This window comes from Sorex fumeus, unplaced genomic scaffold (assembly GCF_029834395.1).
Source record: "Sorex fumeus unplaced genomic scaffold, SorFum_2.1 ptg000007l, whole genome shotgun sequence".
NCBI classification, from domain to species: domain Eukaryota; kingdom Metazoa; phylum Chordata; class Mammalia; order Eulipotyphla; family Soricidae; genus Sorex; species Sorex fumeus.
Genome location: NW_026606064.1, coordinates 5651625 through 5666014, shown reverse-complemented (window position 1 = coordinate 5666014; position 14390 = coordinate 5651625). Strand labels below are relative to the sequence as shown.

Genomic DNA, 14390 nt, shown 5'->3' with positions numbered 1-14390 from the left:
TCCAAAACAACAAAATGAAGTTATGCATAGAATTAAAATCTTTTCTGGTTCACTGATCAATAAACTGTTATATTCAAATTATGTTATGTTAGGAAAACCTAATTTGTTCATCAAGTGTTTTTTTTATTATGCAGGAAAATCAAGATATAAAAACATTATTGGTATGTTATACAAAGAATTAAATTTCATTTTCTTTTGTGTACAAGGAATAGTGTTTCTTAAGATATGACCATAAGTTTAAAGTCCTTTGTCTTTTAGTCATATGTGAAATCTGTAGCCTTGGCCACTTGGTTCTTTTTACTTTTTCTCTGAACAGCTTGATATCCAGTAAGCTCTTTCAGACTAATTACTTGCTTCTTTTGAAAGGAATGTTTGACACCACACTTTTTTCAGTGTGTTTTTCATCTCTGTGTTTCTCAGAGTGTAGATTAAGGGATTGAACATAGGGGCAATGATGGTATAAAATAGCGCCAATATTTTATCCTCAGGGAATGTAGTAGGAGGTCTAAGGTAAACAAAGATAACAGGTGAAAAAAATAAGATGACCACAGTGATATGAGACCCACAGGTAGAGAGGGCTTTCTGCCTTCCCTCTGCTGACTGATTCCTTAAAGAGAACAATATAATGCCATAGGAGATCAGTAACATGCTGAAAACAACTAAGGATAATATACCCGAAAAGGCAATTATCAGGACACCACTGACGTGGGTATCAGTGCAAGCGACTTTAAGCAAAGGGAAAATATCACAGAAATAATGATCAATTTCACTAGGCCCACAGAAGGGCAAACTGCTGGCTATACTGAAAATAGGAAAGGCGTGGATCGATGCTCCAGCACAGGAGGCTAAGATGAGGAGATTGCACCTTGTCCGGCTCATGATGAGCATGTAGTGGAGGGGTTTGCAGATGGCAATGCAGCGATCATAAGCCATGGCAACAAGAATGAAGGTCTCAACACCTCCAAAGAAGTGCATTGTAAAGATCTGTACCATGCAACTGGTATAGGAAATCGTCTTTCTTTCCACTAGCATGTCGCCAATTAATTTGGGAGTAACAGTGGAAGTATAGCAGATGTCCATAGTAGATAAGTAAATAAGGAAGTAGTACATTGGTTGATCAAACAGAGGACTGCAGTGAATAGAGATAATGATCAGAAGGTTTCCTCCCAATAAGACAATGTAACAGAATATAAAGAACACAAAGCAAAATATCTTCATGTTGTAACCATAGGAAAGTCCTAGTAGAATAAATTCTGTGAAGTTTCTGTGGTTTTCCATTTTACTTTGATGTATATCATGTACAAATATGTTACATATCTGAAAGAAATAAGGCGTAAGTTAAATAAAAATTAACGGTAGTAACTCAATAATATACGATATAAAAATAGATTGATGGAAAAAATTATAACATTGATTAATCTTAATCTACCTGTCTTTTTCTGTCCTGTGTCTCAGTTTTTTTTTAAGAATCTCAGCAGGTAGTTTGTTTATTTAATTAATTAGTTTATTAACTAATGTTTTTGCTTTTGGGTCACACTCAGTGATGCTGAGGGGTTAATTCTGGCTCTGCACTCAGGAATTACTACTATTTGGGCTTGGGCGCCCACATGGGATGCTCAGTACCGAACCCGGTTCAGCCACATGCAAGGTAAATGCCCTACCCACTGTACTATCTCTCTGGCCCCGTGTCTGAGGTTTACCAGCTACGGTGAACTAACTAACTAATGGCAATATGAGAACAATTGAGTTCTTCCCTTAATATTGTTAATTGGAAATTAAAATATGTAAATATTTAGACTTAATATGTATGTTAGATATCATACTTAATTTCATAAGAAAAATGTTTTCACCACTTTTAATTACCATCTTACACATAAGCAATTAAAATATTTTTCACAATTGATGACTAAAATTTTCTGGAATAAACGTGAAGAAATGAAACTATTTTAATGTTTGGAACTAGATATGCTTAAGTTCAATTTCTATGGATGTAAATCTTTTTATTATGCTCTTCTATTGGATGAAACATTGCCAATTACTCATTTAAATTTAGTTTATTGGTGCTATATTAAAATTAAAGAACTGTTGACAACTAAAGTATTTTCAAATCCTAGTGATTTATTGATGCTGCTAAATTTGATCATTCAATTTGTTTACTGTTATTCTTTATGCTTCATGGTTTAAAGTCAGTTTAAAATAAATGTACAATTAAGGATATTTGTGAGAAATTAAATACATCATAAATTCCTTAAAATTTCTGAGTGCTATGGCAAGAATTTTTATAGAAAGTTATTTATTTTCCTCTATGTTCATACTTTTGATAGTTTTACTACAGTCAAAAGTATAAACATAGAAGAAAATAAATAATATAGAAAAATCACAAAGAGGTTGTGTGACCATTACTACTAGTAGTAGCTGTTAAAATCATTAACAAATGAAAATTTCAAAAATATGAATATTTTCTATCCAGGTGTCTCTTCATGTATTACTAGACCAAAGCAAAAATGCTTTAGGATAAAGAGAATTAATAACCAAGCATCATTTTATCCAATGATGATGAATTACCTTTCCCTAAATTTTGCCAAATCTAGCTTATTGTTTATCTGGTTTCTGATCTGAAATGACAATCAAATCTGAGTGCAAGATTTATATTATATATAAAAAAGCAAAAATATTTTTTTTAAATATCATGTGTAAGTTATCTGCTGTACTGTCACACAGATGTAGTATTTATCTTATTATTGTGTTTCAAGAATTCTGATAGAAATATATTTGACAGCTATAACATGTAAAGTGATCAATGTGCAGTATTTTGAAATGCAATTCAAAACTCAAAGTCAGCAACAAAAAAATTTTATTAGTTGACACCTCATTGGGCTGGACTGATAGCACAGCCTGTAAGGCATTTGCTTTGCACGTGGCCGACCCGGACAACCTGAGTTCAATTCCTCAACCCTTCTCAGAGAGCCCGGCAAGCTACTTGTGTATCTCGCCCACACAGCAAAGCCTGGTAAGCCACCCATTACATATTTGATAGGCCAAACAAAGAAACGTCTCACAATTTTAGTGGGCTCACTCAAGCAAATGGATGAACAATGGGAGGACAGTGACAGTGACAGTGACACCTCACTGTCAGTGTCACAATAAGGCCTCCATTTTCCTTTACAAAAGATAAACAAATAATTATCAGCTAAAAGAGTATTCACCACTTTATAATAACTAAATTTAAGTAAATATTATAAACACTTTATAATAACTAAATAGGATGGTTAAAACATAGAAAGGTAAGGACCATTGGATAACATTTACCTAATGCAACTGATGGACTGGAGCGATGGCACAGCGGGTAGGGCGTTTGCCTTGCAAGAATCCAACATGGCCGATCAGAGTTTGATTCCTCCGCCCCTCTCAGAGAGCCCAGCATGCTACCGAGAGTATCTCGCCCACACGGCAAAGCCTGGCAAGCTACCTGTGATGTATTCGATATGCCAAACATAGTAACAATTGTCACAATGGAGAGGTTACTGGGCCTGCTCAAGCAAATCGATGAACAATGGGATAACAGGTGACGGTTGAATGCAACTGATACTGAATTTTTGTTTATAAAATGTAATTGTATTTTCTAGTCTTATTTATGCAAATAAAAGGATGGAAAATTATAACATAATCATTTACCTGAAGTTGGGTATCAATTGTCAATCCAAATGTTTCTCTTTGTATAGAAGATAGTCACATAAAGAGAAATTAAGTAATTTCTCAGGATTGAAAAGTAATGCACTTTGGTGGAATATTCTTCTTCCTGATTCTTCCTCCATGAGAGATGTCATTTCATTCACAACAATTGAGAATGGAGAAAGTTATCCTTAATACAAACAATAAATTTTAGTCCTTATCTGAGTGAAAGTAGTATGAAATATGATGTATCAACACACTGTTTATTAATTTATTACTTATGTAAAGATACAAAAATATCATCATATAAAATACATTTAAAAGCTTTCTTAACACTAAAGCATAGAATATCATAACATGTTTGATAATAATAATTTCCCCCAAATGAAAATTCTTGCCTTTTTTTGGCATGACTTTTAATCAATAATAGTTCTTAGTTTCATAAAATCACTTATGATGCTTATAAGTCCTTGAATGTAAAAATGAGGTTGCAGTTAAATAGTAAGGAATGTTGTGTATTTATATGCTGCATTAGGTACTAAAGCAGAGGCAACAGAGAAAGAGGTTAAAGGAAGCGAAGATCGTTACAGAGATTGACTATTTTGACCCTAATAGTAATTTTTCTGATCTTTAAACATCTGCTTCCTTCACAATACATCTGAAGTATATAATACACATTGGAAATAAATGAGAAATATATGTTGTATTTATACAAAACAACTCTATAATATGTTGATTAAAAACTCATTTTTCCTTTGTTTTTGCATATAATACATGGCTTTTTAACTACAAAAATTCTCAAATATGTATATACCTCTCAAACAAGAAGGAAAAAATAAAGGTGGAAAGAACAATCATAGCATGGGTTTAATATCTGGAATCAGGTAAACTAAATTTTTACATCAGTTTTTGAAGTTTTTAACTAAATAGGTTGGTTATGCTGGGTACGTTGGTAACAGCATGAAAAGGCTAACTATTTTTAATGAAAATACAACCAAACAATAATTTTATCTCTTTGGACATATTAAATATGAGATTGCACATATATTCATGTTAAGTTTGATATATAAAGATGAAGTAATATTTGATTGAAAATTCCTATCACATAATAATTTTTTCCATAGTGTATCATACTGCAAACTTACCTTAGTGCACTCAGGTGAAATTAGACTATGAGACCGAAGGTCCTTTTACTATAGGAGTCTGTGCTTTGGAGATTTTTGAGCACAAATTATATATCTCAGGCAGCAAAAGGCCAGGGTTTTTATAAGTAAACTTTTAGCTGAAGCAATGCATAATGACATGTAATTATACCCAATGATTCTATAATCACCAAATTATCTGCCTCATCTATGACATATTTAAATTCAACCTTACACATGGTTAAAGAGACTTTTCTCATGCAAGTTGTCCTGAGTAATGCATTTACCATTAGAATTTAATGGCAGTTCTCTTAGTTAAGCTACAACAGAATGCACTCCACCCTAAGTAATTATATACTACACTCTAAATTAATCTCTAAACAAAAATAGAGAGTAAAAGAAGAGAATTAAAAGCAGTAGTTGGAATACATTCAAGTCACTTATATATGAAAATATTTAGGAATTGTCAACATGTCTTAAAACTCATAAAATGTTTATAAAGGAAGGAGTCGTCAAACATTCACACAAGTTATCAGTAATACCAGAAATGTAACGTTATTACCATCAATCAAGCAGAGTAATCATATTTAATCCATATTAGCAACTTAAATACAAACGCAGGTTAAAAATGATCAAAAAGTATTTCTAAAATTTCTCTGCAAATGGAACTCAAACGTTTAGCTCCTAGGAATCATCTTTTATAAGTGAGGTATTGTGAAAGTTTGTTCAGAAGAATGGAGATAAAGTAATGTGGGGATGCTTGCTTTAATAGGATATTGAAAGCTCTTGATAATTATATCCCTAAAGGCACTTCTAAACGCACCCAGAAAACTTTCATTAGAATACTGACTGTGGTAATGGACCTGGACCACTTCCTACTTTTCATGTCAAAAATTTATATTTTGTTAAGTAACCACTTACAAAGTTATTAATTGTGGATTTCTGGCATATAATGTTCCAGCTCTAGTCCCACCACCACTATCAGCTTCCATTCTTGAATATCCCAGGTTCTCTCCCAACCTGAAACAACCTCCTTTTCAGGCATGATTTTTAGTTTAGTTGCTATAGGTTGTATCCCATGTTCAGTGTTGTCTCTGTAATACTATAAAAAAAATACTGTAAAAAATACAGTATTACATCAAATGCCATCAAGTTCCTGAGGCCCCTTAACTCTATCCTGGTACTTTCCATATATTTTTTTACTACTTAATTTCCTTAATTATAGAAAATGTCATTTAGAAATAATAGAAAATTACATCTATAGACTGGACCTTCATGATCTACTCATCTACCATTGAACATCTGGTAATTCCTATTTTAGCTACTGTGTTAAGTGCTGCATGCAGAGTGGTATCCGTGGTTTTTTAATGTAGATATTTTTCACTGGAATAACAGAAGGCTAGTCAGATCACAGTTTATGAAACTCTGTAATGTACTTTTCGAACTTTCTGAATTTAAAAGGTATGTGGTAAGCGAAGGTAACCATCATAAATATTTACAAACCAAGTGTGAAACCTTATCAAGATTCTCAACATATATAACAGAAAATCAAGAAAAATCACTTACCTAGAATATATTAGTAGCACAGTAATACTTGTAGCTATTCATTAGCATGATTGTAATAGATGCTGGGCAATAGAAGAAAAAGAGAAGGGAAGATAAAAGTAAATCTTTTGTTTGTTTCTCTGAAAGTTTGTTATGGAAATAATGGATATGGAAAATTAAAGAAAGGAAGTTGAGGGTAGGGGATATGACTTGTAAACATCTGACCAGGGTTCAATCTCTCACATTTTATATGATCCCCCAAGCAATGCTACAAATTTTCCTAAGTGCTGAGCAAGGAGTAACCCCTGAACATCTCCAGGTATGAACCCAAAGCAAGACAAAACAAAATATTAGCAAACTGGACATCCAGAAACCTATTTATATTGGGTCAAAATTGTCTATGAATCATTATCAGTTTGATAAAATGAAACTTTATTGAACAGTTTCATTAATTCAGTGAAGTATTGGAAGACCCCAAGGAAGCAAATATTCACAAGAATTGAAATTCAAAGAAATAATTATAGGAAAGACATCACCTTGTAGAAAATCTTCAAGAAAGTCTTAATTATAGTACCAAAATGTGGTTGATGTTGATAAAGAGCTTTATTTAAGAATGTTTTCCTATGTTCTTTTGTATTTATTTTATGACATTAGAGTGAAATTTTGTCTGTTGTCTCACCAATTAATATGGGATTCACAATATTTCAGGTCAAAGTCAATTTGACCTAGATGAATATTCAGTGAACAGTGCCAGATGACTCTGTGGAAAGGGAATAAAGGTGTCAATATTCTTAATTCCAGAAAGTTGTCAGGGCACGAGTTTTGCATGAATATCCTTCCGGTCGAAAGCACAGAGACAAGACATGTGAGAAGAATTTAGAGAGCACAGAGGGCCAAGGCTCGATCTGGCTCGAGGCAAAGACTAAATGTCAGAGGCATTCTTTTATTCTGGTTTTTCTTTTTTCCTCAGTTACATCCAATGACTTCATCACAGAGAAAGACTCACTAGTGAGAGTACAAACAGTCATAGGATGAGCATTTGTCAAAAGAACATCAGGGTATACATTGTCTTGTCAAAGCTATGTTGTCAAAGCGACGTTGTAATGATTAAGAACGCCAAAGGATGATATAGAGCTGGACACATAGGTTATACAGATTACATCCCCCACATTCTTGTGGTTGGTTACACATAGGGCAAAGAGAAGGTTTATACTGATACTTGAAAGTCAATCCAGATTAAGGATGTGTAAGAGAGGGAAAAACTGCTGCCTTGTATTGCCAAGATAATTGTATGACTAGGTGTGTGTATGAAAGCATGCTGCATTATTCCAGATCACTGAACACACAAGTTTTAGCTTTTCCACTTAATGTGAAATTGGGGTCTCAGTTCCGCTTCTTGCTTGCAGGGCAGTGTCCAGATGCTTGTCCTAATATCCTGGCTTAGCACCAACACTATGGGTTTAATGCACAAGTTATAAAGAAATTTGGAAACAAAGAGCCTAAGGGTAACTGTACTTCTCTTGAAATATAGTGTGACATTGAGAACAGAGTATTGAGGAGCACAACTTCTGTATATATTTTTCCATGCAGATAACCTTAAATATATAAATATTTTTTTGTACATCACAAAAATGAATGTAGTTTCCAACCACTTTTCACAGGCAAGAATTAAGATCTCTTCTTGTAACTACCAAAAGGTTATATTTCTTTATCTTTCTTTTTGATAGTGATGATAAAATCCATAGATTTTATAAAATTTATTCAGTCTATAATTTTCCTTGGGCTAGAACATTAGCACAGCAGTAGGGCATTTGCCTTGTGCGCAGTCAGCCTGGAGAAGCCGGGTTCGATTCTTCTGCCCTTCTCGGAGAACCCGGCAAACTACCGAGAGTATCTCGCCAGCATGGAAAATTCTGGTAAGCTCCCCGTGATGTATTTGATATGCTAAACACAGTAACAACAAGTCTCACAATTTGTTGTGAGACATTTCCGGTGCCCGCTCGAGCAAATTGATGAACAGGAGGACAGTGCTACAATGTTACTTTCAAACATCAAAGTTTTAATATATTTCATTTCTGTTTCTCAGAGTATAGATTAGGGGGTTGAACATGAGATCAATGATGTTGTAAAATTGTGCCAATATTTCGTCCTCAGGGAAAGTAGTAGAAAACCTAAGGTAGATGAAAATTGTAAGTCCAAAACATAAAGCAACCACAATGACATAAGGTCCACAGGTAGAATGTACGTGCATAGTCCCTCAGCTGATTCATTTCTGATTAAAGTGAAAATAAAGAATGACAATGAATGAGTAAAATTATTAAGAATAAAAACTAAATATGACCACAGATTTTTTTTATACTTTGATTTAAGGGTAGTTGAGAATAAAGATATAGTTCAATGTAATTTATGATCATTCATTTCTCTAACTTATTTATGTAATGATATGACTTTAATCGGATTTATGTTTTACTACAAGGTAAAGAACAGATGTGAATAATAACAAAAATATGTATAAGAAAACTTAATGAGAGTTTTACTATAGTTGGGCTGGAGTGATAGCACAGCGAGTATGGTGTTTGCCTTGCAAGTGGCCAACGTGGTGGACCCGAGTTTGATTCCTCTGCCCCTCTTGGAGAGCCCAGCAAGCTACCGAGTGTATCTCGGATTTTTATTTAAATATATATGAGAATTTTATTAAATTTATTTTTATTAAATATAAGAGGATTTTTATTTAAATATATATAAATTTAAAGTTTGCAGCATTCAAAGACAATTATTATGTGATCATGGACATTTGTGACTGTAATTTGTCAATGTATGTTCATGGTTTGTAACAATGTTCCACTCTTGGGTGGGATATTGATTATGGGGAAACCTGTGTGTATGCATACCCAGCTGTGGTATGGATAAAATTTCAACTGTCCCCTCTATTTTGGTGAACTACAGCTTTAAGAATTAATTTTTTTATAATAAGATATTGTAGTGTCTGAAAGGCTACTTGATTTTTTTTCTTGATGGGATAATGTGTTACATTTTGGTATTTTCATACATTATTTTGTCAAATGTGTGTTTGTGACGTAGAGAGTAAATACAGGTATATGTGATTAGTGAAGTCCATATGGGAGCGACTCTAATTTAATTGTTATATAAAAATATTTTGAAATAAATGTGTTTTTTTCTGTCATGCTGTCAATTAAGAAGTAAAGATTTCTGGTACTAATCTCGGCCACTCCTGGGTGTTAGTCTCCCATTTGTTTCTTTATGTTCCCCAGATGAATGCAATCTTTCTGTGTCTATCCCGCTCTTTCTGACTCATTTCGCTTAACATGATACTTTCCATGTAGTACCACTTGTATGTGAATTTCATGACTTCATGTTTTCTAACAGCTGCACAGTACTCTGTTGTGTAAAAGTACCAAAGTTTCTTTAACCAGTCATCTGTTCTCGGGCACTCAGGTTTTTTCCAGATTCTGGCTATTGTAAAGAGTGCTGCAATGAACAAACAAGTGTAGATGTCACTGCGACTATACTTTTTTGTCTCTCTGGGATATATTCCTAGGAGTGGTATTGCTGGGTCAAATGGGAGATCAAATTCTAATTTTTTGAGAATCGTTCATACTGTTTTCCAAAAGGATTGGACCAGTCAGCATTCCCACCAGCAGTGAAAGAGGGTCCCTTATTTAGTACCAGGAATTTTGCTCCATGACTTGGAGGCCAGCCACACATGTTAAGGAAAAAGGAAGCTCAGATAGAGAAGGTAGCACCAAATAAAGCGTGTTGGGAGGATCCTTCCAGGGTGGGACAAGCATGCTGAAAGTAGAATATAAACCAAACATGATTGCCACTCAGTGCCTTTCTTGCAAACCACAGGACCCAAAAGGAGAGAGAGAGAGAACAAAAGGGAATGCCTTGCCACAGAGGCAAGGTGGGATGCGGGGACTGGGGGGTGGGAGGGACCGGTGGTGGTGGAGGATGGGTGCTGGTGGAGGGATGGGTACTTGATCATTGTATAACTGAAACTCAAGCACAAAAATTTGTAAGTCTATAACTGTACCTCATGTTGTTTCACTAATAAAAAAAATAAAAAAAAAGAGACCCAAATAAAAATATCCAAAACCAATAAATAAATAAATAAATAAATAAAATATCCTTTAATTTCATAAAAAAAAGTAGAGGTTTAATGATATTTTCTCTAATGGCTAATATTTTCATACCATTTTTGAGCAATCCATGATATTGCCACTAAATATAATGGATAGATTGTAAAAAAAAATAAAAAAAGAAGTAAAGATTTGTTTATCTTTTCAAAAAGATAAGAAAAATTTTTGAATACTAAAGCTTGTCATATCTAAATCAATTTCTTTCAACACAGTATTAATTTATGGCTTTCAAGTCCTGCTAAAAATGTTACTTTAGTTGAATTATTTTTATTTTATCTAATTAATTCATTTATTGAATCACCATGAGATAAAGTTACAAAACTTAAATACCATGCAATGATTTGAGTAGTCCACAATTTATTATCTATTTACAAACTGAATAACAAGCTGATTATCTCTAATATTTGACAAAACATTTCATGGTCAGGTTTCAGTCATATAATGTTTCAACATGCATCCCTCCACCAGTGTACATATCCCATCACCAGTGTCCCCTATATCCCTCCTGCCACATCTGCACCCCATCCCCACCACTTTGCCTCTATGGCAGGTACTTTTGACAACTCTGAAATTAATTGCTGCAAACATCTTTGGGAAACCAAAGTTTATTTTATTTGTTGATTTGTCACCCTGTATTTTTAGATCCACTTTCTTCTACTTTTTTTTTATTCTCAGCACAATAGGAAATGCTCTTGGTTCTGTATCCAATAGTTACCAGTTCAGTTATAAACTTTAGACAGAATAGAGTGGATCAACATTGTACTTTAATATTCAGTTCTTTAGGTTTGTTGTATAATGTTACAAAATTTATTTTTATTAAAATACCAGTACATTTGTTTTATGCATTCTAGAACAATAAAGTTCTTTTTGTATTAGTTATTTTTAATAATAATAAAAATTAGAACAATGTCATCAAACATGAGCCAAGTGGCACAAATGTTGGCCGATTTCAACCATGAGCTTGGAAAGGTCAGACTACAGCTGAATCTTACGAAGACATGTTTATGAGAAACAGCCTCTTTTCTGAAGCTCCATTTGCTCTCAAAGGAATGACCATCTCTGAATGCAACAGTTATGTGTACCTAAGTCGAGAAGTCAACATGATGAATGACCTGGCACCCGAGTTGCACAGGAGGAAGAGAGCGGCTTGGAACGCCTTCAAGAACATCGAAGAAATAGCTAAGAGAACGAAGAACCTCCGGCTCTGGGCACATCTCTTTGATTCCACTGTTCTTTCTGCATTAGCATACGCCTCAGAGACCTGGGCCCAACACAAACAGGATGAGAACGCTATTTGGGTCTCCCAAAGAGGAATTGAAAGAGCTATGCTTGGAGTATCACGAGTCACTCAAATTAGAGAAAGAATCCAGAGTTCCGACCTCCGTCGACGATCAAGAATCAGGGACACTGTTTTGTTTGCAAAGGCATCAAAAATCAGATGGTCTGGACACGTAATGAGATATATAGATGACCGTTGGACTAGAGCTATTACCCACTGGATTCCATGGGACGTCAAAAGACCATGTGGCCGCCCACCTACCAGATGGTCAGACTTCTTAATCAAGATCATAAATGATCGGTTTGAGGCTCTTCGTGTTCCTAGAATGAACAAATGCCATTGGGCTACACTAGTATGCAACAGGGACTAATGGAGACACTACTGGTGCGCACTCGAGCAAATCGATGATTAACGGGAAGTCAAGTGATCAAGTGATCAATAGAAATAATTTTATTTCAATAAAAGTTTAGGCTAGCAGATATCCAGTACACAATTAAAATATGATTCTACTTAAAACTTTTCTGTTTTGGAAATTTTTTTGTGACTGATTATAGAATTATATACAATTATTTTTTCTAGAAAATTTTATCTTAATATTTTTTTTGTATTGACTTGTATATGTCTATATATGATTTATGCCCCTCCGTCTTCTACAACAAAAATATTGGTGCAAGAGAGCTAGGATCAGTGGTTGGGGTACTTGCCATTCGTGTGGCTACCCTGGGTTTAAATTCATACCCCAAGTGGTCCCCTTACCACCTAGAGCCCAATTATAGTAATCCCTTTGTGCAGAACCAGGACTAGGCCCTGAGCGCTGATCAGTATTTTACAACAATAAAATGAAGTTATCTATAGAATTAAAATCTTTTATAGATCTTTGATCAATCTGTCACTGTTACTGTCCTCTTGTTCATCGTTTTTCTTGAGTGGGCCCAATGTCTCCATTGTGAGACTTTGTTGTCACTGTGGGTAGCATATTGAATATGTAACAGGTAGCTTGCCAGGCTTTGCCGTGCGGGCGAAATTCTCTCAGTAGCTTGCCGGGCTCTCTAGAGAGGTGGAGGAATCGAACTCAGGTCAGTCATGTTGGCTGCGTGCAAGGCAAATGTCCTACCTGGTGTGCTATAGGTCCATCCCACTGATCAATAAACTGTTATATTCAAATTATGTAATGTTAGCAAAACCTAATTTGTTCTTCTTCAAATGGTTTTTATTACGCAGGCAAACCAAGATATAAAAACATTCTTAGTATGTTAAACAAAGAATTAAATTTCATTCTTTTTTGTGTATGAAGAATAGTTTTTCTTAAGCTATGACCATAAATTTAAAGTCCTTTGTCTTTTAATGATATGTGAAATCTGTAGCCCTGGTCAGTTTTTTCACTTTACTTCTTCTCTGAACAGCTTGATACTCAGTAAGCTCTTTCAGACTAATTGCGTGCTTCTTTTGAAAGGAATGTTTGACACCACACTTTTTTCAGTGTGTTTTTCATCTCGGTGTTTCTCAGAGTGTAGATTAAGGGATTGAACATAGGGGCAATGATGGTATAAAATAGCGCCAATATTTTGTCCTCCGGGAATGTAGTAGGAGGTCTAAGGTAAACAAAGATAGCAGGTGAAAAAAATAAGATGACCACAGTGATATGAGACCCACAGGTAGAGAGGGCTTTCTGCCTCCCCTCTGCTGACTGATTCCTTAAAGAGAACAATATAATGCCATAGGAGATCAGTAAGATGCTGAAAACAACTAAAGATAATATACCCGAAAAGGCAATTATCAGGACACCATTGATGTGGGTATCAGTGCAAGCAACTTTAAGCAAAGGGAAAACATCACAGAAATAATGATCAATTTCACTAGGTCCACAGAAGGGCAAACTCATTGCTATACTGAAAAGAGGAATGGCGTGGATCGACGCTCCAGCACAGGAGGCTAAGACGAGGAGGTTGCACCTTGTCCGGCTCATGATGAGCATGTAGTGGAGGGGTTTGCAGATGGCAATGCAGCGATCATAAGCCATGGCAACAAGAATGAAGATCTCAATACCTCCAAAGAAGTGCATTGTAAAGATCTGTAACATGCAGCTGCTATAGGAAATGGTCTTTCTTTCCACTAACAAGTCACCAATTAACTTGGGAGTAACAGTGGAGGTATAGAAGATGTCCATAGTAGATAAGTAAATAAGGAAATAGTACATTGGTTGATTAAACAGAGGGCTGCAGTGAACAGAGATAATGATCAGAAGGTTTCCTCCCAATAGGACTATGTAGCAGAATAAAAAGAATACAAAGCAAAATATCTTCATGTTGTAACCATAGGAAAGTCCTAGTAGAATAAATTCTGAGATGTTCCTATGGTTTTCCATTTTACTTTGATGTATATCATGTACAAATAGATTATATATCTGAAAATAACAAGCCATAAGTTAGGTAAATATTAACAGTATTAACTCAATAATATAAGATATAAAAGTAGATTGATGGAAAAATTATAAAATTGACTAAACGTAATCTAGCTATCTTTTCACTGTCATATGTCTGAGGTTCTTTTCTCTCTCTCTCTCTTTTAAGAATATCAGCAAGTATTTATTTA

General features: G+C 34.7%; 2 protein-coding genes across 2 annotated transcripts; both read right to left on the bottom strand.

The window, feature by feature from the left end:
• Positions 1–342: 342 nt before the first annotated feature.
• LOC130044734 (olfactory receptor 4P4-like) lies at positions 343–1278 on the bottom strand. The gene has a single exon (XM_056137373.1). It carries the CDS (start codon positions 1276–1278, stop codon positions 343–345), a length of 936 nt encoding a protein of 311 aa, XP_055993348.1.
• An 11949-nt stretch (positions 1279–13227) lies between these two features.
• On the bottom strand, positions 13228–14163 carry LOC130044716 (olfactory receptor 4P4-like). The gene has a single exon (XM_056137348.1). The coding sequence runs from the start codon at positions 14161–14163 to the stop codon at positions 13228–13230; it is 936 nt and encodes a 311-aa protein (XP_055993323.1).
• Between the last annotated feature and the right edge of the window lie 227 nt (positions 14164–14390).